The sequence below is a fragment of the Oncorhynchus nerka genome, linkage group LG5 (genome assembly GCF_034236695.1).
Source record: "Oncorhynchus nerka isolate Pitt River linkage group LG5, Oner_Uvic_2.0, whole genome shotgun sequence".
Taxonomy (NCBI): domain Eukaryota; kingdom Metazoa; phylum Chordata; class Actinopteri; order Salmoniformes; family Salmonidae; genus Oncorhynchus; species Oncorhynchus nerka.
Genome location: NC_088400.1, coordinates 35,799,236 through 35,820,930, shown reverse-complemented (window position 1 = coordinate 35,820,930; position 21,695 = coordinate 35,799,236). Strand labels below are relative to the sequence as shown.

The 21,695-nt window shown below is 39.0% G+C and overlaps 2 protein-coding genes across 3 annotated transcripts; one reads left to right on the top strand and one right to left on the bottom strand.

Moving 5' to 3' along the window:
* Positions 1 to 773: 773 nt before the first annotated feature.
* Positions 774 to 5,410, bottom strand: LOC115129915 (zinc finger protein ZIC 4-like). Of its 2 annotated transcripts, none has more exons than XM_029660713.2 (2): positions 4,338 to 5,410; positions 774 to 2,082 (listed from the first exon to the last, which is right to left on the bottom strand). In XM_029660713.2, the coding sequence occupies exons 1-2, from the start codon at positions 5,284 to 5,286 to the stop codon at positions 1,457 to 1,459; spliced, it is 1,575 nt and encodes a 524-aa protein (XP_029516573.1). In that variant the 5' UTR covers positions 5,287 to 5,410; the 3' UTR covers positions 774 to 1,456. The 2 variants fall into 2 exon arrangements, 1 of the variants encoding a protein (XP_029516573.1); XR_010463882.1 differs by lacking the exon at positions 4,338 to 5,410 and adding an exon at positions 3,198 to 3,509 and having other exon boundaries at positions 2,001 to 2,082.
* A 9,854-nt stretch (positions 5,411 to 15,264) lies between these two features.
* LOC115129405 (zinc finger protein ZIC 3-like) lies at positions 15,265 to 19,418 on the top strand. The gene is made up of 3 exons (XM_029659705.2): positions 15,265 to 16,523; positions 17,381 to 17,544; positions 17,930 to 19,418. The coding sequence occupies exons 1-3, from the start codon at positions 15,533 to 15,535 to the stop codon at positions 18,113 to 18,115; spliced, it is 1,341 nt and encodes a 446-aa protein (XP_029515565.1). The 5' UTR covers positions 15,265 to 15,532; the 3' UTR covers positions 18,116 to 19,418.
* Positions 19,419 to 21,695: the final 2,277 nt, after the last annotated feature.

Here is a 21,695-nt window from a genome sequence, read left to right as displayed (position 1 = left end):
ATAGCATTTTACAAATGAAATTGAGAGTATATGTGCCCATGTATAACACGTCGGCCACCTCGCGGTCGGCTATTTTAGGTTAACCAAGATGTTCAGAGTTCAGTGCAGGCTTATACAGAATTCAATGTATTGCATGAAATGATCATTCAATTCCAAGAAACATATGTATGAAGTGCTAAGTACATTTCAAGTAATCTGAACTAATGCACGGATATAGTAACACTGAAATAAACAAAGCGCGTTGAGTCTGTGAGGAGTCACTGTGGTACTATAGCACATTTTCTTTGACAATGCATTGGGCTTAATCACAGAGCCTGATCAAAGAGAATATACTTAAATTAAATCGTGAATGCATAATTCATGTTACAGCATGTACAGTAGAATTGTAATTAAACATGTAAATTCTTATCGAGAATACCGTCGATTGTGTTCTCAACTGATGCCGAAAAAAAAAACAATTTTACACAAAGATTCATAAAATATCAATATACGAAGAACGAATGTTAGTGTATGCTGAGGAGATAGGGTGTAGGCGGAGAGGCGGATCATGCTTCATACACTATATTCTACACTCCACTCTTCTTGGAACAGAGCAAAGCAGCTGAAAAGCTTTATAGGCCCAACGCACCTTCCTTTCATCTGATGTTAAATCATGATATTTAACAAATGAGTGTTATAATGACTATAATGATATGTTCAATTATGATACAAATCATAGGATGTCATAATTGGTTCTCTTTAATTAAACTTGACGAGAAATAATAGGTTTTCAATCATATTTTATTTCCAAGTTCTGCCTTACATTAAACACGACATAAGTAATGCACGTTTCTATGCTTTCCCACAATTACAATACAGTAACATTCCACGAAGACCCAGTCCTTTATATATACTGGTATAGCCTTTCAAGCAACAATACAAGTATAGTTCCTTTTATATTACGTTTGCTACATTCAGATATGCATATAGACCTATATATATCAACGCATAGACATCCCCGTTGAATCCATTTCGTTCCCTTGTCCTATAGCAAGCATCTATGATGGCGATCATTCAAATAATAGGCAGATATACTGTAGACAGCATTTGTATTCATGATGTTCTATTCTAATAGTCCAACAGAAGAGGGAGGAGTGTTCACTGGAGCCTACACGTGTGTTACAATAGGCCCGTTTCTTACAACTGACATAACTCAAGGCCCACCACACATAGGCCTATATAGTTTGTGCGTCACAGAACAGATAAAGCTTACCATCACGCATTTTGCAACGCTGTATATATAGTTGAGCAAGTTTTCAAAACTACGACACATAATAACTTCGACGTGGCACATTTACAACATCGAAGAAAAAAACCACACGCAATAATAGGCCTATATAATCCAAGAATAACAGATGTCATAACAGAAATAAACCCAAATTGTGTAGGTCAACGTCACTCAGGCGACATAACTGAGTCAAATGGATGATATGTCGTTGTTACACTGCTTTGGTGAGAAGGCGTCCACGCCACTGTGGCACGTATACCACCCATTGACAATACTTTTGTGAAAGGGTGAGGCAGTGGGGAATGTCCTGGAGCTCTGGGCGAAACTGTGGCCCGCCTGGCTGCATGGGTATTGGGTGGGCTCTGGTCTGCAACTGCTCCTCTGGATCAACAATGGATCCAAGAGGCCCTGTGACCTATGTGAGGTGTAGTCCAAACTGTTGTCAAATGTGTGATGGAAACGTGACCTCAGAGTGGACTCGTTTTGAAGCTCAGGGGATAAGGACTCTTGGGAAGTGGGGGGCTGAGGTTGTGTCACGGTGGTGTCGGATTGATCTGTTACTTCGGGTGACCTGGCCTCTGCAAGGTGTTCCCCGTCCCCATCGCACCCATCGCTGCTTTTCGCGCTGTAGACCTTGCAGTGGAGCTTCATGTGCTTCCGGAGGGAACTTGGGTGGGTGTAACACTTCTCACACCCTCTGACCTTGCACATGTAGGGTTTATCACTGGAGTGCACGTGAGAATGCTTCTTTCTGTCGCTGCTGTTAGCAAACCTCCGATTGCAGCCCTCGAACTCACATTTAAAAGGTTTTTCACCTAAACGTGCAAAGAGAGAAATGACCGCGTGTTACGATATGGTGCCTGATTTGTTCTAAACCTCTAGGATAGGCTTGTGAACTCATCTAAACTTACATTTATATTGTTATACATTTGCACATAAACAAGTGACGATCGAAATTATGATAAGTAGGAGTTTATGACCAAGTGGTGTGTAAAGGCCTATAGGCCTAATTCCAAAACGTTCTTAAAATATTAGATAGTCATGTCGATTTGAGTTTTGAGTTCATTTCTCCTGTGTAATGTGCAATAAAAAGTCATGTGAATGCCTACATTAAACTTGATCACGTTTTAAGACAGTTGTGTTGTCTTTACACTAACCTTAGGCTTAATATTAACGTTAACATAAGCCCTACACCATAACTTTGATTCTAGGCCTAAACCCTGAATAAAGGGTAGAATTGCACAAAGCATAATGAACATTTAATGAATTCTGTAGCTTAATATAGGCCTACGCGGAACATGCCCCAAAAACTACTCTAAACTGAGACTTCCGTCAAAAATTGTATCGAAGATATGACGAAGATAATCATGAACATAATCAACATGGCAAGAAGTGGAACAGATCATTCCCATAGAAGTTTACCATACCCATGAAACTCCATTCATATGGTCAATGATTTACCCCAAGGCCGCAGTAAAACAGGCCCACAATCTATCAAGGCATATGTCAAACCGTCGATCTCCCCAAGTCCGACCCTTGTTATTAACATGCTAAAACTATGTTTGAACAACTCTGTCCTGTATCCAGTAGAGTTAGAAGATCAAAGTTCATATTTCTACAGATAAATGAGTGTGGGTAGGCCTACTCTTGAAATTGGGATTAGGCTTAAATCGCAAAATATGTTGAAACAGGGTGTTTTTGTCGTCTCAATAAATCCCAACAAACCATCATTTATTTCTAATATATATATATATTTTTTTTTAAATACATACGAACATTAATATTTAAGTACATGCATCTGTATTTTCTGTTGAAACGATACTGTTCACTCAATCCAATATACATGTTGTCACGTAGGCCTACATTTGAACATCAATGCATAGTTTTCTATAATGTGGCGTTGGCATGTATAATATTTAAGGGTTCTTACCAAAAATGTTTGTCACTGAAGGTTTTTCTCTTTGTGTTGATTTAGATAACTCTGGCTACCAACGATATCATTATTAATAAATGTTTGTCCACACTACAGTTCTCTTTAAATTAAGGAAACATTCGACTCATTTCAATTTTTTATAAAGGACAACATAAACTGTGTTCAATTATCTACGAGCTAAATTTCCACCGCACTTTAACATTTAAATCCTGTTGATCTCTGTGAAATTTAGCAGAGATCAGACTACAAAGGCATTGTGTTGACTATCCCTCATAACCTACTTGGCTGCTGTGTTCTACTACCACACGTCCGGCGTTGTTCCTGCGCCTGCGCAGAGAGGAGGCCTCCCTACTGGGGCTGCAACTGAGCGAAGAGTAAAAGCTACGTCACAACTCTCCGGTGTCCCCGCATTTATTTATTTATTTATTTAAGTGAATGAATGGGCAAAGCACTCAAACAAATGGGCCTGAAAACTACTTGTCTGTAGCAGTAGTACTACAGGTCTTCTGTCCTACTATTTGCAGTTGCTCATGCTTCTCTCCTGTACAACTACCACCACAACAATAACGACGGGCTATAAAGTCATAACCATATTATAGAAACAACACAGACAACAACAGCACCACGAACATCATAAATAATGACCACAATATGACGATATTAATAACAAATAATCTGATTGTTGAAAATAATAATAATAACAATAATGTAATACAAATTCTAATAATAAAAGGGTATGCACATTTTAATAATAAAAAATCTGGCGTGGCAGACTGACTACAATTCAAAACAATCAAACGGAAGTTCAAACAATTGTTTTTGTTAATATTTTTGTGCACTATAAAATGTTAAATAAATGTCATTATACATACGAGATAAGATTTAGTTTTGTGACACAATCTAACTTGTGTATATAATGATATAATTTAGTAAAATATAAATATCAAACATTTAAAATGTGATTTAAATTAGATTATCAACCATTTCTCATAGAGTAAATTTAGCCCCCCAAAATTAACAAGATTTTGGCAAATTTGATCGTTGATTAGATTTTTTTCTGCCAACTTTTCTGCTAAATAATTGCCATTATTGTTATTATTATTATCATTGCTATTATTTACACTAATAGTTACATACCTGTGTGTGTCCTCTTGTGAATCTTGAGGTTCTCTGATCTTGCAAAAACTTTTTCACAACCGTGGAAAGGGCAGGGAAATGGCTTTTCCCCTGTGTGGACTCTGACGTGGTTCACCAGCTTGTACTTGGCTTTGAAAGGATTTCTGTCCCTCGGACAATTCTCCCAGTAACACACGTATTCGGAGTGCTCTGGTCCTCCGACATGTTCCACTGTCACATGGGTGACAAGTTCATACATAGTCCCGAAAGTTCTGGTGCAGTACTGCTTCCCAGACCCCTCTTGGCTGTCAGTCCACTTACACACCAGTTCGTGCTTCAGGTTCTGTCTGGAGCACCTAAGGAAAGCGTCACCTCCACGATGAATTGCCATGTTCAGCGGTTTGTAGAGACCCAGGAACTGAGAAACGAGTTGTTGGCTGTTTCCCCTGGGGCCGTTGATGCTCTGACCGTAAGGGTGCGTCCGGGTGAGGAGGTCCCCAGGTAGACCCAACATCACTTGACCGGAGAGATCTCGGGTCCCGTCGGAAGAACCATGGGCCTGCTCGTGATATGCGGTGAAAAAAGCATGGCTTCTGCTATCTCTATAGCTAGGCAGGTCACGGTACCTTCCATGTTGGTTAGTTCTTGATGCCAGTTGATCAGTGACGGGTGGCATTCCGGTTCCAGAAAGATTGGCTCCAATGATAATACCCCTAGGGCTGTGCTCTAACCGGTGGCTGGAGTATCCAGAGTCTCCAAAATGGGGAACCGAATGGTCAACATATGCACTGGACCTCGTCTCAGGGTAGTCTCGCAAATTGTGCGAGGGGCAGAGTTTTAAGGAACTGCCAGTGGGGTGCCCCATGTGCTCCCCTGCCAAAGGTGGCAGCACCACGCTGGGTTCAGTATTGCTCTCCCCGGGGTTGACGCAAGAAAGAGGACAGCCACTAAACCTCGACAGGCTTGTCATGTTTTGCTGTGAGTTTGTCTGTGAGTTTGCAAAATCAACCAATTCTGTGCTCAAGATTTACATAGAAATCTTGTTTTCAGAAATCTTGTTTCCATTTTCTTTGCTGCTTATCATCTGCATGTGAAATGTTTGGCCGTGAACTTCCCAGTAGTAGGAACCAGACTCAAGTTCGTTAAAGTTAGTGTGAGTCCCATGCCGTTCACTTTGCCCTCTTGATTTGTGGCAATAACCGTGGTAGTAAAAATGCTTCGAAACAGGCCATGGTGCAATATAAAAGCACAGCAGGAAAACCTGCCTTTAAAAAAGGGCCTTTGGGATTGGTTGGAATGTGGCATGATTGACAGGCCCTGGGTTTGTTTTAAAAGGGACACGCAGGCGTTCACTGCACGACTCCGTTTTCAAATATCTTAGAGAAAATGCTTTGAAATGTGCCGCGGTATACACTGCCAAATATTGGGGGCTCTTTGACTGTAAGCGACACAATACAAGCGCCTATTCGTAAATGTCTATTTACTGGACATTTTTGTGTGGAAGTCTACAAAATTAAGATATTGAAATGCAATGTTAAAGCATCAAACGTCCGCGCTTTTAATTTCATTTCAATGTTTATTTTACTTGAAGGAATAGGTTCCAAAATGACATTCTAGGTGAAGATTGCGTTTTTTTTCTGACAGGGGGCAAACGAAAACAAAGGAGAGTAGCCCTATACCCCAAAAAGACCTAAAACAATCACAATGTCAATATATTTGGCGTACTAAAAACAACTATATTTTGCTAAACAAAAAAAAGTAAGTAACTTTAAAACAAGTTACAGAATTGCTGATAAAAAAAATATATAAGTTGATATGACAGAAGATAATGTTTTGTTGCAAGTCCATGGACCATAATATGTCCGGATAGCCAGACTATAAAATATGAAACCATCAATCTGTATGCACTCCGTTGCATGATCTTGCTGAATGGTGGAATATAAGGTTCTTTGCCTCAAGGCAAAAAGGCAATAACCCAATCAAAACAAGTAGACAATTTGCATATGGGATTTCTACGAACTAATTTGTAAAGAAAAAACGTATAATTTATTTATTGATATTCGAACAGGTCTATACGTTGATTTTACAATGGCTTTCCATAAACGTGTTGCATAAACCGTTCATTTTTTCCATATCCTTGCCAGCCTACTTTTAATTTCGCTGACAACTCTAAACCGATTGGATTTTCTCTCACGTCATGCAACATCACCTGATTTAACGAGCATGTTTTGCAAAGTGAACCTTCTTCATATCCTGACACACTGTAACTGCAGTCATTCATATAGGCTACCGTAGCGCCTTTAATTGGATCCTTCCTGTTTTATGCATGTAGGCTATGATCATGGGTGAAATTGTGACATATTATTTGTGTAGGTGTTCAACCAGCAGAATATTTCACTTGTAGACAATGAACAGCGAAAATATGACTATTGTGAAAAGTAAACTGTATCTCCAAGGGCTGCAGTGAAAAGTGGAACTCGGGCCATGCAACAACTCGTCTGTCTGGCAAACACATTTCCTGCCAAATTATTAGAGTTGTATTTAGCGGGTTTTAGTTGTAAATGATGAAAGCCTCCCCCCCCCAAAAAAAAAAAAACAAGGTTCCCAAATTAATGCGTCTTCGTTTGGTTATAGAAGGCCTATATTTTAATTTAAGCCACTTGTGATTAATTTGGATGCAGAGGTGCACATCGAATGTAGATTTAATTAGTCAACTATTATCTATCTATCAAGACTGTGTTGTCCTCTAACTTTCAGTCCAGGTTCAACATTATTGTTCTGATGTCACAAGTCACTAGGCCCAGACAAAACGAGCGAGGCCCACTTGACATAAAGTGCCTTAATGTGGACAAACATCATTGGCCAAACTTTGTAATTATTGTAATGGTTGCTCATGTTGGTCGGCCTTTAATTAACCTGGCGCATATACATTGGGCTATGCTCAAAACATCACGTTTCAGTCACTAGCATAGTATAGCCTATAAAATAGCCCACAACGGTGTTTCAAGGTTTTAGGGGATATCCTCCTTCGAAATATTGTAAAACAAAAAATAGATCAATAAAGTTGGACAAAACTCACCTTTGTGATCAATTATGCACATTGCCATTTGTCTCCGCATGCACCTTTCATTGAGGCCCACTATCTTCCAGAGCTGTTGTCTATTTACATTTGAGTCATTTATCAGAAACTCTTATCCAAAGCGACTTACAGGAGAAATTATGGTTAGGTGCCCTGCTTAAAGGCACATTGACAGATTTTTCACGGATGCGGCTCAGGAATTCGAACCAACGAACTTTCGGTTACTGGCCCGAAGCTCTTAACCCCTAGGCTACCTGGCACCCCTTTTATTGATTTGTTGACCAATGACATTGCATATGGCATGAATTCCTTATAGTCCGAATAACAGCTACATGCAACATACCCAGAGACAACCCAACATCTTTAGGTTGTGTCCTCTAACATTTCAGTGAAATTGATGTGGTGGCCTACATTGTAAAAACAATTATTGAGATTCAGTCAAAATGATTCATTTTATCTAGCCAAGTCAACTACATTAGCGAAATTTGTTCACTTGATTGAATAAGTTTTGGAAAAAAAGTTAAGTTAGCAAAAAACGATGTACTTACTCAGGATAGAAATTCACAACCATGAAGTCAAAACAACTGAAGCAACATACCAGTTGAGTTGACAAAAAATGTCAAGTTAAGATGACTTCAACACATTTTGGAGGGGCAGAGCTCATTAGAGCTCATTACCCACCATGCTCTGCAACCATACATTTTTACGTAGACATTTTGGTCATCTACCAGACACTTTTACCCAGAGCAACTTCAGTTAGTGCATTCAATGAAGGTAGATAAACAACTACATGTAAAAAGTAACAAGTACAACATTTCTGTAACTGTTACTGAGAAGCTCATTGTAGTTCAAGTGTTCTGTTGGTTGGTTGATATTACTGAGTGCACTGCCAGTTTTGAAACTGGCGAAAAAGATCACACATGAGCAAGAGCCAGATGGGAGCATAATGTTCCCTACTGAAATGTCTATTATATGATTGCTAGGGTTAGTGTTGTTTAGTCAGTGTATATATATAGTATACTTAACTGGATAGCAAGTTAGATTCATTGAAAATATGAAGTCATTTCAGAATGTAGGCTAGTTATCGCTAATAAAACCTAAATTAAGTCAATTACAAATGGTAGGTTATACTGACAAACTGTAAAGTTGACATTACTTAATTGTATTAGTCAAAGTCATTTTGGTGTTAGTTAGGATAACTCTACATTTAAAGTTGATATAACTAAAGTTAGTTTTGATTGCTAACTCAAGACTTAGGCCCACAGTTTACAGCTAAGTTGCGACTACCAACACACTAGACAAGGGTCACTGATAGTATTGATTGCATTCATTACATGATACGTGTAAGACGATCACAATCAAATTTCACACTTCACATTCAAAATACACAGCCATAGAATAGCAGAAACTGATATCAACAGTCGCTTATGAGGCCTGAGTTGTAGCCTATAGCCACAGCAGAATCAAGAAGCACTCGGCTCCAAGGAACACAAATGCTGTAAATGTTCTTTTCACGTAGAATTATATATTATGAGGTCAATATTATGACAGTAGTTGAATGTCAGGGCAATAACCTAATCCACGGGCATGGATTTTACCTAGACTTACCTCTATTTAGCTTTCTCAATGTGTCCATGATGATCGAATACTGTTTGAAATGGCACCCATCGCCATGTTACAAAGGGCCCTCTACAAATTGCCTGGCTGTGCACATTGTTCATGACCTGTTATTACCTAGTCCTATAAGATAATCAACAGGAATCATACCCAAATAAGTGAAAAACTACTCTGCTCAGGCCTTTTATTACACTGTAATAGAGAAAAATGCACAGATGTCATGGGCAGCTTCATGTATTTCATAGATGCACCCATAAAACCAACCAAGTTGGAAAATAAACAAATGGAAAAGACAATTAGGGATATCAGTTCATAGATCATAATTTTTGTGATTTAGACTATTTTGACTCTCCGTATAAAATTATAGTGTATCTGTGTATGTGTATCCATGTGTGTGTGTGTGTGTGTGTGTGTGTGTGTGTGTGTGTGTGTGTGTGTGTGTGTGTGTGTGTGTGTGTGTGTGTGTGTGTGTGTGTGTAACCGTGTGTATCTGTGTGTTTGTGTGTCTGTGTGTGTCTAAGACTATTCACTGGCGCTGCACTCTTGTCATGACTTTATGAAAAATAGGTGAATTAAGAGGTTTGGGGTGAGACCATTTGCAGACAGATGTTCCAATAAATTGTAGCGAGGAGTTAATTAGCCATGTTGATGTGAATAAAAAGGGTCAATGGTGCAAGTCTTGAACTTGTAGTAGAGTCACTTGTTCCAACCCACCGAACTGACCACAAACACAAAGTGTACACTGTCATGTACTATCATACTGGAAATGTGTCTTTCCTATATAAAAGGCCCAGTGCAGTTAAAAGCTTGATTTTTCTGTGTTTTATATATTTTTTCACACTATGAGGTTGAAATAATACTGTGAAATTGCCCCTTTAGTGTAAGAGCTGTTTAAAAATAACTACTTGAAATGTCTACCTATTTTGGTGGAATAGAGTTTTGGCCTGCCTGGTGACAGCACCGGGTGGTAAATTAATTAATAGACCAATAAGAAAGAGAGTTGCAAACCTCTCTGCTAATAACAGCTAGTTTTCAGTTTCCCCCTCCCCTCTCCCAGACAGTCAGTAGCAAAATTCTTGCTTGAGTAATTACTCTTTGCTAAGAAGTTATTTTTTCTTCTTCTTTTTGATCATTTTAATTGAAAAAAAATCACATTATGGTACTTAATTGTTACCCAGAAATGATTTGATATTGAGATAAAAACGGCTGGATTGGACCTTTAACATCTGAGTAGAACATGTAATTAGCAGTGGACAGGTTATGAACCTTGAATGACAGGTCATGAACCCTGAAAGACAATGACCGATTGATACACAAAGGTATATATTTGTGGGAAAGGTGTTATTTCTGTATCTTCCAGATAGTTTTCTTCCAAACTCAGCGATCTGAAAAATGAGTCCCAGAAAATGGCAGACAACAGCCAAAGCACTGCATGATGGCTAATACGGGGAGAGATCTGGCAGATTTGTTCTGTATTCCTCCTCCATACATGACCTTTATGACCTTGGCTGCCTCTGAGTAGCAGAAGGGATACTTGTGTCAATATCATTTGACCACTATTTATCCATGTTATAATCTGTCCCAGATGGGATGATAAATAACGAACTTGCCCACAAGTTTCTAAGAACTTTGCCTCTCTAACTATAACAAACTACAGAATGAATCCAAAAACAGACTGACTTGACTTTAATGTAAGTTATTATAAATATGAGTGCATGAACATGTAAGCACCTTTATAACAGTCCCATTGGATATTTTTTTACCTTCATTTGACTAGGCAAGTCAGTAACTAACAAATTATTTTTTATGACGGCCTACCGGGGAACAGGGTGTTAAACTGCCTTGTCCGCTCGGGGATTCGATCTCGTTACCTTTCGGTAATTGGCCCAACGCTCTAACCACGAGGCTACCTGCCGGCATTGTGTGTTGTTCACTCTACTCTAAGAGAAGCTCTCTCTCTTGGTTTTTCGCTCTGCCGATTTAGAGGTGAAAAGATAGGCCTTTCCCAGAAGCTGAGAAAGTGTATTTCATACAATATTTTCCAATAATGCCCTATGTCAAAACCACATATGACCATTTTCAGATTCACACCAAAATGCATGCCTAAAACAAGATTGGTCAAAACATGAGTGAACCTAAAATCATTTTAGAAATATTGCAATCGTTACAGAAAAACAACACATCCACACCCTGTATCCACATCATATATTAATTGACCCGTATTGTTTCTAACACCAAATACGCATTTCACTTGAACTTCTTAATGTAAATAACGACAGACTAACTCAATTACTGTTAACCCTGCAAGAAATCATATTTTTCCGCGATTCAATTCGGCAATAACAATTCCTTATAGTTGACACATTTAAATGTTTGTATATAAAACAAATTAAAACGGAATCATAATCGAATATATCTTTTCGATTATGATTCCGTTTTAATTTGTTTACATTGATGGTGAATGATAGACAATATTTTTGTTTGGTAACCATTGGGTTAACTGTTGAAGAGGAAAGTTTACTCAATGAATTTGTCGAGGGCTACTGCACGCGCGGCTTCAGCTCAGGCACCGCTACGTCAGAGAGAGGCCCAGCCATGCTAATATTGGACAACCATCGCACAAAGACAATTCGAATAGATATCTCAAATATTTCAAATGTGAGCAATCAAATACAATTAATTGGTTTACCATGTCCAGTATGGTTTTCGTTGACAGTTTGTGCCCTTAAGACAACATTGATATAAATTGCATAGGTACATTTGATATAAGTGTCTGGGGGATCTTTGCATCGCAAGACAATTATGAATTGAAAATTATCAAGGCACTGATTGTGCAGTATATTTACCCAATTTTCTCAACTCAGAGAGCGATTTGTATAAGAAATAGTCTTCCAAGATATTAAACTACCAGAATAGTGTTTCTGCGGAAGCTCATGCGCATGCTCAGGGCAAAATATTATCAGCTCGCAGCCGTTACCGAATAGGATTTTCTCGCTGAAGCTACTTGAGCTAAAAAAAGAATCACCTTGGTAAATATAACTCTTAAATAAGGCAGAAAATGAATAAATAAGTTAATTACTCATTCAAATTGGGACATAACACTGTCGGCGGTTGATTAGTGAAAAAATATGATGTAGGCTGCAATCATGGAGAGATCTTAGCATATCAATTTGTCTGCAAGCAATCAAACGCAAGCAAAATATGTCCATGCATGACAATTTTAACATTTAACATAGAAATGTTTAGCTTCACCAATGCAAACGAGGGGATGAGAATAAATACTGTGTATTGCGACATCAATTATTACTTTATATATATATATATATATATATATATTTTTTTTTTCTCTCTCTCTTTAAGTGTCAAAGGCACTTATGCTATCATGTTTCATTCAAATCAAACTGCGGTAAAGAAAAAAATATACTGGAAATACAGAACCACAGTGAGAAACAAAATATATTGAGGGCAAAAGACTTAGGCCTAACATTTCAATATCAGGACCTAATCTGTTAAAATTTCAACAGAAACAAGTTTTGTTATTTAAAAAAAATACTCCTCCTAATTGAATTTGTACAGAGGCAAATGTACTAGGCTACGTTTACAGACTTATTCAACAATCCTCGAAATGTTTGAGTAGATAGCAACAACAACAAAAAGGGTGTCATCTTGTTCACGCATCTGTGAGGCCTACACTTTGCGTGTCGGAAGTAGATTAGGATTCTTTTTTATATCCTGGTACTAAGTCCAGTCATCCCTATCTATGTGTGTGATCTTCAATTTGTTACATCAACATGGCAAAATGGGATAACTTAACTTTGTTTCTTCTTGTTTGTAGCACAACTAGTTGGGTCACGAAATGGGTTGTTGGGAAACTCAATAGGTTATAGTAGTTTCCAATAGAAGACTAATTAAATGTAAAAAGGACTAACGTTTTATGTGGTTCTCTGCAAAGTTGTAGATAATGCTCGCATCTGGTTCAATGTATTTGTCTGAAATTCAATAATATTAGGCCTATAGGTTGTTTTCTGCATCACATTGTGTTTGGCTCTCCGCGAGCAACAGTTGCTTTCGATTATTTGGTGAAGACAGTAACCTGTAACAACACACCAGGCATTTTCTGATGCCAAAGGTCGGTGAACCACTCTCGCCATAGACGACACTCCAAGACTCTCCTAATACTGCGGAGAACTTGGTGGCTAATCTAATTTGAGCGTTCGGTTGTAGAGACAACAGTGCACGTGCTTCTCATCGTTAATCATTTTATAGTAACACCATCACTGTGAACATACCATATATAATAACCTCACCGGGTCCTTTCGTTTCAACAAACCAATAAAATATCGAAGAGGAAAAGTTAAGAAAACTTAACTGCCTGTCACTTGTGAAAGTTCACAAAGGTCGCCATAAATCTCAAGCTCTAAGACTGCAAGGCTATTCACAGTTAACTCATGTTCCCCCTCTCTCTCTCAGTGTGTGTGTGTGTGTGTGTGTGTGTGTGTGTGTGTGTGTGTGTGTGTGTGTGTGTGTGTGTGTGTGTGTGTGTGTGAGAGAGAGAGAGCGAGCGGGAGACAGAGAGGGAGGGGGACGAATGAGTGAAGAGAGACTAAAAGAGGGTTTGTGTGAGTGTGTGTAAGAGAGAGAGAGTAAGTGAGAGAGTGGGGAGGGAGCGAGAGAGAGAGAGCCCGCGCGGGAGGGAGAAAAATGAGGGAGCGGGATTCAGTTTTCGGTTAAAAAAAATAAAATACGTTGTTGAGTTTAGGAACGCAGCTGAGATCTATCTGCTCTAAAAGAAGCACACACGTTTAATTTTTATGAAAAAAATACGACTACTAGGAGTTAAACAAGGTACCACAAGAAACAACTAAAGTTAGGAATATCATAAACAAGTGTCCTGAGCTGACTTTTAAAGAAAGCCGTTAAGCACAGATGTTACACACCTCCACAGATTTACACACCTCCACAGATGTACACACCTCCACAGAACCCTACTTACAATTACTCCACAGTTGCTTTCCTTCAAAAGAAAAGTAACCTTGAGAATTTAAATATGGCATAAATATGAAAACTCACCTTGCAATTTAAAAATTTTAAAAATTCTCGAAGAGGAATATGTTGTGGGAATGATTGCGGAGTGGATAAGGCCGCAAGCAGAATGAAGGACTGATTTGAAGATTTTCCTCTTTTTCTTTTTTCCGACATCTAAAATAAAGAATGTGAACTCCTTCCTGAGACAGATTGAGGGGTAAGTGATGTGAAAGACTCGGAGTTATAAAGCGCCGCTTGAAGCACTCAACGCGTCTCTGAACTTGATCAGATTTTATGTGTCCTGCAGCGAGTCAGCGGCTACCCTGTGAAACTCGCTCAATGGCACGAATTTTTGGCTATGCAAAAAATCTCAGGATATTACAATTACTGCCATCTTTCTTTCTGTCTTTTATTCTTGCGTCTTACACCCTATAGAGCTTTGCAAAAAAAGCCCCCTCCCTTCTCATGCGGCTTCAAGAAAGCCACATTTCGGATCTCTGCCAACTGCATTCATGTTCTCAGCTAATAAGAGTCAAAATGCTAAAATAAGATGGATAGATAGATAGATAGATAGATAGATAGATAGATAGATAGATAGATAGATAGATAGATAGATGTTGTAAACGGGAATGATTTACTGTTATTACACGTGTGTTTTGAAATACACAATGTATAACCAAACGTTACAAACATATGCCCCCACCAAAAGGCACCAAGTAAAATGTTATCTTTTTGCCCAATGCAGAGACGATTAATTGTGATTGTTGGTTAAACAACATGCTCGTGACTGAATTATTGCACATGTAAGCCATAGGCTGAAGATAAGATAATGATTATTTTTCCTAGAGTTCTATCAGATAAACACATTTTCAGTAACTTTGTTAGGACAACCTAAAACAAACATTTGCTATGACTATTGTCCTCTGGTTATTTACAGCTTATAATAGAGATTATTCAATTTTTGAAACGGGAGATAAACAAGGGTCATGGTATTGAAGCGACAGAAGGCTCACCCGGTTACCTTACCTGCAAAATACTGCCTCCACTAACCAATCAAATTAAACCACTGAGACAAACTGCCATTTTCAATACCAAATCGTGCCAATCAACAGACATCTAGCCAATTAACTTCCTTCTTTGGCGTCACGTGCCAAAGGGGGAGCTGAGCTCTCATTGGGCGTCATAGCACTGCCTCCCGAGTTCATTTATGTGCAGGGAGTGAGTGATTGACTTTATCAGTCCAAGGACATCATTCGTCTGGAAAGGGGGGGAAGTTTGATCATCTTTTTCACGGATCCCAGTAACGGGAGTTTCTCTCTGCTGTGTAAAGCGAAGGATTGTTTTTTCGTTGTTTTGCTTTTCTACTTTTAAATTCTTATTTGCCGTTTCAACGCACTGAAATCGGGTTCCCGTTATTCGAGGTTAGAGTGAGCTCCACTAACCTGGAGTTTCAGTTGAATTTTCTTTTATTTCGTTATAAGTTCGCTTGAGACCAATGACTATGCTCCTTGACAGCGGTCCGCAGTTCCCATCGCTAGGAGTGGGAGGTTTCGGAACACCGCGACACCATGAGATAGGGAACAGAGACCCTGGTTTGGGACTCAACCCCTTCGCTGATTCATCCCACTCCGCAGCTTTCAAACTCAGCCCTGTGGCTCACGATATAGCCTCCAGCCAGACTTCAGCTTTTACCCCGCAAGCCAGTGGATACGCAGCTGCCCTGGGACACCATCATGGCGGACAGGTGGGTTCGTACGGCGGTGGACCGTTCAATTCAACCCGGGACTTTCTATTCAGAAACCGTGGCGTTGGAGAGTCCGCTGCATCGAGTGCCCAGCATGGGATCTTTGCCGCTTCTGCGGGGAGCCTGCATGGACCCCCTGGAATCTCCGATAACCCAGGACATCTGTTGTTTTCAGGGCTCCATGACCAGGGCGTGAGCCATACTTCACCAAGCGGACATGTAGTCAACAGTCAAATGCATCTTGGTTTACGCGGGGACATTTTTGGAAGACCCGACCCATACCGTCCGGTCGCCAGCCCTCGGACAGACCCCTACGGCGCTCAGCTCCACAACTACAACCACCCAATGGGGATGAATATGGGGATGAATGTGCCGACACACCACGGTCCTGGGGCCTTCTTTAGATACATGAGGCAACCCATAAAGCAAGAAATGTCGTGTAAATGGATAGATGAGAACCAGATGAACCGACCCAAAAAGACTTGTGAAAGGACTTTCAGCACAATGCACGAGATGGTGACGCACGTCTCCATGGAACACGTTGGCGGCCCCGAGCAAAGTAACCACATTTGCTTTTGGGAGGATTGCCCGAGAGAGGGGAAATCATTTAAGGCCAAGTACAAACTCGTGAACCACATTCGAGTGCACACTGGAGAGAAACCCTTCCCCTGTCCATTCCCTGGTTGTGGAAAAATATTCGCCAGGTCTGAAAATTTGAAAATTCACAAAAGAACACACACAGGTAATTCACTTTTCTCATGTTTGCTGACAAAAACCACACGTTTACGGTGACTATCCATAGACCCCTATTTTATTTTTGCAGTAGGCATATTGCATGGGAAAGAGAATTAGGCATAATTGCATTTTATAACTTAATGCTCGAGAGAAGGCCGCAATTGGTTTGTAGTTTATACTGGGACATATAATAAATACGTTGGAACGAAAATACCCATAATATTATTTTATGCACTGAAGATTGCATTTGTTGAAGGATCGGATAGTCTAATTTAATTTAATATCTCAAGATATATTAAATGTGCATATTTTGACGTTGGCATGTGTGGACATATTTCTCGATTAGAGAAGCCATTCTGCACGCTCTCGAGGTGTTGATCGAGTTGTGTGTGTACTAAGGGAGAGGCGGACACATACTTTCTCAAAGCGAGTGTGAGTGAAGTAGCCTAAACTACACTACGATGGACTCCCTCGGTGCATGGTTTTGTGTGAGTCTGAACAATTGGCCCGGTTACTCTCTCTCTTGTTTTACTAGGCTGGGCTATAGGCTACTACTCCATCCTACAAATCAGTGCAGCAGTTGGGTATTAGCATTGTAGCCTAGGTAAACACACCACGACAAAGCATACAACCGTTGCCTAATATCAAAGTGCATACTACATCAAACCCCTACAATAGCATTCGCTGATCCATGTTTGTGCACGTTTATGTGTATCCTAAACATGTGGGCCTGTATTGAACACATGTTATTGCTATTCACAGGGCAAACGTCATCAACGGTGAACATATGCATATGTCGTGGTGGGAGGCTAATCAATCTACTTTGTATAGGGGTTAACGAATTGTGTTTATTCCATCTTGCAGGTGAGAAGCCGTTCAAGTGCGAATTTGACGGCTGCGACAGACGCTTCGCCAACAGCAGTGACAGGAAAAAGCACATGCACGTGCACACTTCTGACAAGCCATACATCTGCAAAGTGTGCGACAAGTCCTACACGCACCCCAGCTCTCTCAGGAAACACATGAAGGTAATTACCGTGTCAATTACACCTTAAACACATTCATCCATTGACCCAGACTGGCTAATCAAAGCATCAGCCCCGAAACAGAATCACACTCAGCTGAAAGTTTTCACTGCGTTTTCAATAGGTTGGAGTGTAGCATAATGTTCATTTCCCAAATATTACTACTTACTTGGAGGCTACGTTTCAGAAGCAAATTACGCTGCAAACCTTCAATGCAATAGCAATTTGATAGATCAAAGGGTCAAATTGTAAATTGACTTATGTTGAGTGTTTATCAGTGTGTAACATTCGTAACGTTCGTAACGTTCTTCTTCAAGCTATAGGCCTATAGATAGATCAATATATAATAGCAACTCCTCATGTATTTTTTAAATTATTATTATTACAGGTACACGAGTCTCAATGTTCTGAGTCCTCTCCAGCAGCAAGTTCTGGATATGAGTCGTCCACACCACCAGTTCTGGTGTCAGCGAACACCGAAGACCCAACAAAAACACCACCGTCAGCCGTTCAAAACACATCTGGGCACAGCGATGCAGGACTGCCACCCAACTTTAATGAATGGTACGTTTGAAGTCAGAAACAAGCTCTCATTGTGGACAAAGAGGTTTTAAGGAAACCTTAAAAAGTACTCACACCAAGGTGTACACAAAATGGGATTGGAACAACACGAGGAGATGAGAGCAAGCCAGCAGCAGCAGGCCTCGTCCTTTCTCAGGATTCGAAATGTGACTTTTATTCCGAGTTCGAAGAGAACAAATAAATCATAAATAATGAAATAATACTTTCTAAGAATAAAAAAAACTTGTTTTCCCCCCTTTTTTAGTTTACAGATTTCAGATAATTATTTTATTTTTCATTGTATGTATTTTCTCAAATTTTTATTTAAAAAAATAATGGAGAAGGAAGAATATTTCACGGTGTTTTATATAATGGTGACACACTACTGTCGCCTTTCAATTGATTGTTAAAAATTCAGACAGTCTTAAGAAACGTGCCAAAGTCTTTGTCTTGAACTTGAACAAAAAATAAATAATAAATAAATATATACTCGTGAATGTATTTCCTTGTTTGATGGGGTCGAATTGTCAATGTCTGTTTTCAGGTGGAGAAATGTGGTATTAGGTTACGATTGTTACCGTTAAATATAACGTTGCCTTTTGTTAATAACGTTGTAAATACATATTCATGATGCCATATTTATCAATTTGTAATTTAATTATGGATATAAGTTCTAAAACTTAAATGATATTTATGAAAATGTTTTCTAACAAGACTGTACAGTTTTGGGTCATAACCAGCTAGCATTAAACAACTATGATCAACTATAAAGCTCCAATATTGCGATTGTATCTTTTTTTAACCAATACATGTGTCTTATTTGGATCTAAGATATCGTCTATATAAATGTTATGGATTTGTCTATATGATGCTGATTTTTCCATCACTTATTGTTTAACTTGTGAGACCATTGACATGTAAATCATCAATTCTGTAAATCTGAATTGTAATCAATTGAGTTGGCAAACTATATAAAACGGTTCTGTCGTATCTTTTTGGTCAAATTATCTTTTTTGTGTATTTGACTTTTATAGAATCCGAGAGTAGAGTTCATTTGTAGCATGATTTCTGATTCGAAAGATCCATCAGCCATTGACAGATGTTATACCTAGTTCATTCACGAATTCCACACCAAGGTGACAATATTTGGAGTATTTCAAATTCGGGTCAAATACCCAAACATATGAGCCAGTATGGCATTCCTTTATAGTTCCAACAATGTCTTTGTGCAAGTATGTTTAAATGTGTGCATCGGCAACAATGAAACTGTCACAACACAGTATCTTCAAAATAAAAGTTTTTTTGTCTGTCAGCTTGCATTGTTTTAAATGTAATTATTCTGTGAAACTAAGCGTGTTATTTGTTATAAGTACTATGGTGTTGCATATAGAGCAGTTTGATTATACATTTGCTTGTTTTGTGTGAATAACCTGTCGAGAAAACCTTTTTTGTGTTAATTAAGTCTAAGGAACACTAATAGTTATAGGCTATGTGGGTTGAGGAAAATATGTTCAGTGGCACAAAAAGTTACAGCATTGCATTGTAACCTATTTTCAAGAATTTAATCTTATGCATACCACAAAATATATTGTGCTTATGAGAACGATTTCAGACCACCAGCACTACTTTTAAAACAAAATGTAAAAACAGTACCTCGTAAGTGACAGTGATATATAAAATACGTTTATTTAAATAATTTAAGGAATATATGTTTTATATACTATTTTCTATACATTAATTTAAAATAAATACTTTTTTTTCTTATTCCCACAACCCTTATGCTCCATGCCCTGAAGTCGGAGCACATTTCTGACTTAGAAACGCAGCTAGAATGTGATGTTGTAACAATTTCTGGGAGAAATGGGTCACACTCCAAGTTATTCCTGAAAAGCAAATGTTTTACTGATGAACTGTGTCACTGTGCCACAATCGAGGCAAACGATGATACAACAGCGAGCCTATTCCTTATTTAGCGGGAAGAGACAAAGGTTCATTGTACAATTTAAAGTAGGCTATCGTTTGTTGGTTTGTTTGTTTTACCAACTATTTATGAAGAAATGTGAACAAACATTTTGAATGAAATAAAAATAAATAATTAAAACTAACGAACTGTGACGTTTATCATTATTTGTCATTGTTGTATTAGCTTATACTCTCTGCTAAGATCATATAGAAATTACATTGTCTGTGCGAGTCAGCACTTCACTTGAACTTGACACTGAGGAAGGCGCCATTTTAGCATCTTGTTTCTGGGAAGATGGACTGGAAAAGTTATCGACTGTAAGCTACTTGGTGCTTTCTAGAAGGAGGTGCGATTGGGCGAAACATACGCCATGTGTGAATGAAAGTGCCACTTAAATGGGATCACAACGTGAGAACTATCAAACTAACAACTACTAAAAAGTAAGCCAAGAGAGTGAGGCAAATGAGGACATGAGTTAGCAGCAAAGTATCGTCATACAGCCTATTAGGCTACTCAGGCTGCCAAAAGTAACCACTGAGCACCACGGCAGTCGTTCCACGCATGCGTGCTGAGTGCTGCTGCCAATGTATGGGCCACTACAGCGGGAAATAGTTTTGAGAAACGTTGTTGTAGCATATCATCGAGTAGTCTCATGAAATATTAATTGTATGTAGGCTACTCTACAAATATGAAATAATATCAAACTATCAAACACAAAGTGAATTAAAATAAGTCATAATGCTAAACAATTGACATGCATTAGCCTTGCAAAAACCCTTGAAAAAAGATCTGTTTCCCAACTGTTCGGCTAATCCTCAGCAATCATGGGGGAGACAGAAGCCTATCAAGTTTGAATTATGATTTAACTTTACTCAGTGATGATTATAGGCTATGATTGTAAATTAATGTTGTATAGACTTCGTATTTACTACACAATATCTTTAGACCTACCCCCAAAGACTCTATACGCCCACTTCCAACCCTGCCCTACCCCCATCTTCAAATATTAAACAGATTTAAGAATGTATTCAAATTCCGTTTTCCATCCTCTTGCACAAGCGCGCTCTTGTATTTCACCAGGACATTTTTTCTTCTTACCCATGCAGTTCAAGTTCTTTCTAGCGGACCCCATGACGTCAAAAAAATGGGATAGGCTTTCCCTACGAGTGGCTCTGTGAAACAACGCTCACGAAAGCAAAGCCACGCATTGATGATGGCATATCGGAAGAAAAGACGAAATAATACCTTATTTAGACGAATACAACCTAATACAAGCCGATAACTCCTAGCATAATCGTGTTTTGAGATGATGAGAAAACTGGGTGTAGGCCTATATCCACAAGAAAAACATGAAAGGCTCCTTTTTGGGGGCTCAATGGGATTAGAAAGCACTGGTAGTCACATGGTATGAGATGGGTAGCGGTTGTCTGACAGTGGTGTTTGTGAATACAGTAGTAGGCTCTATGTATGTGAATAGCATTAACATGAAGTGTTCATTCATCTTGACATATGGACGGGGATATATTTGGAACCATAGAACAGCTTTGACACCGCACACATTCATCTATCCACGACTCTAGCGCTCAGAGTCACATATGTGCTCTCATCATATCTGGAGTAGCCTATAGTC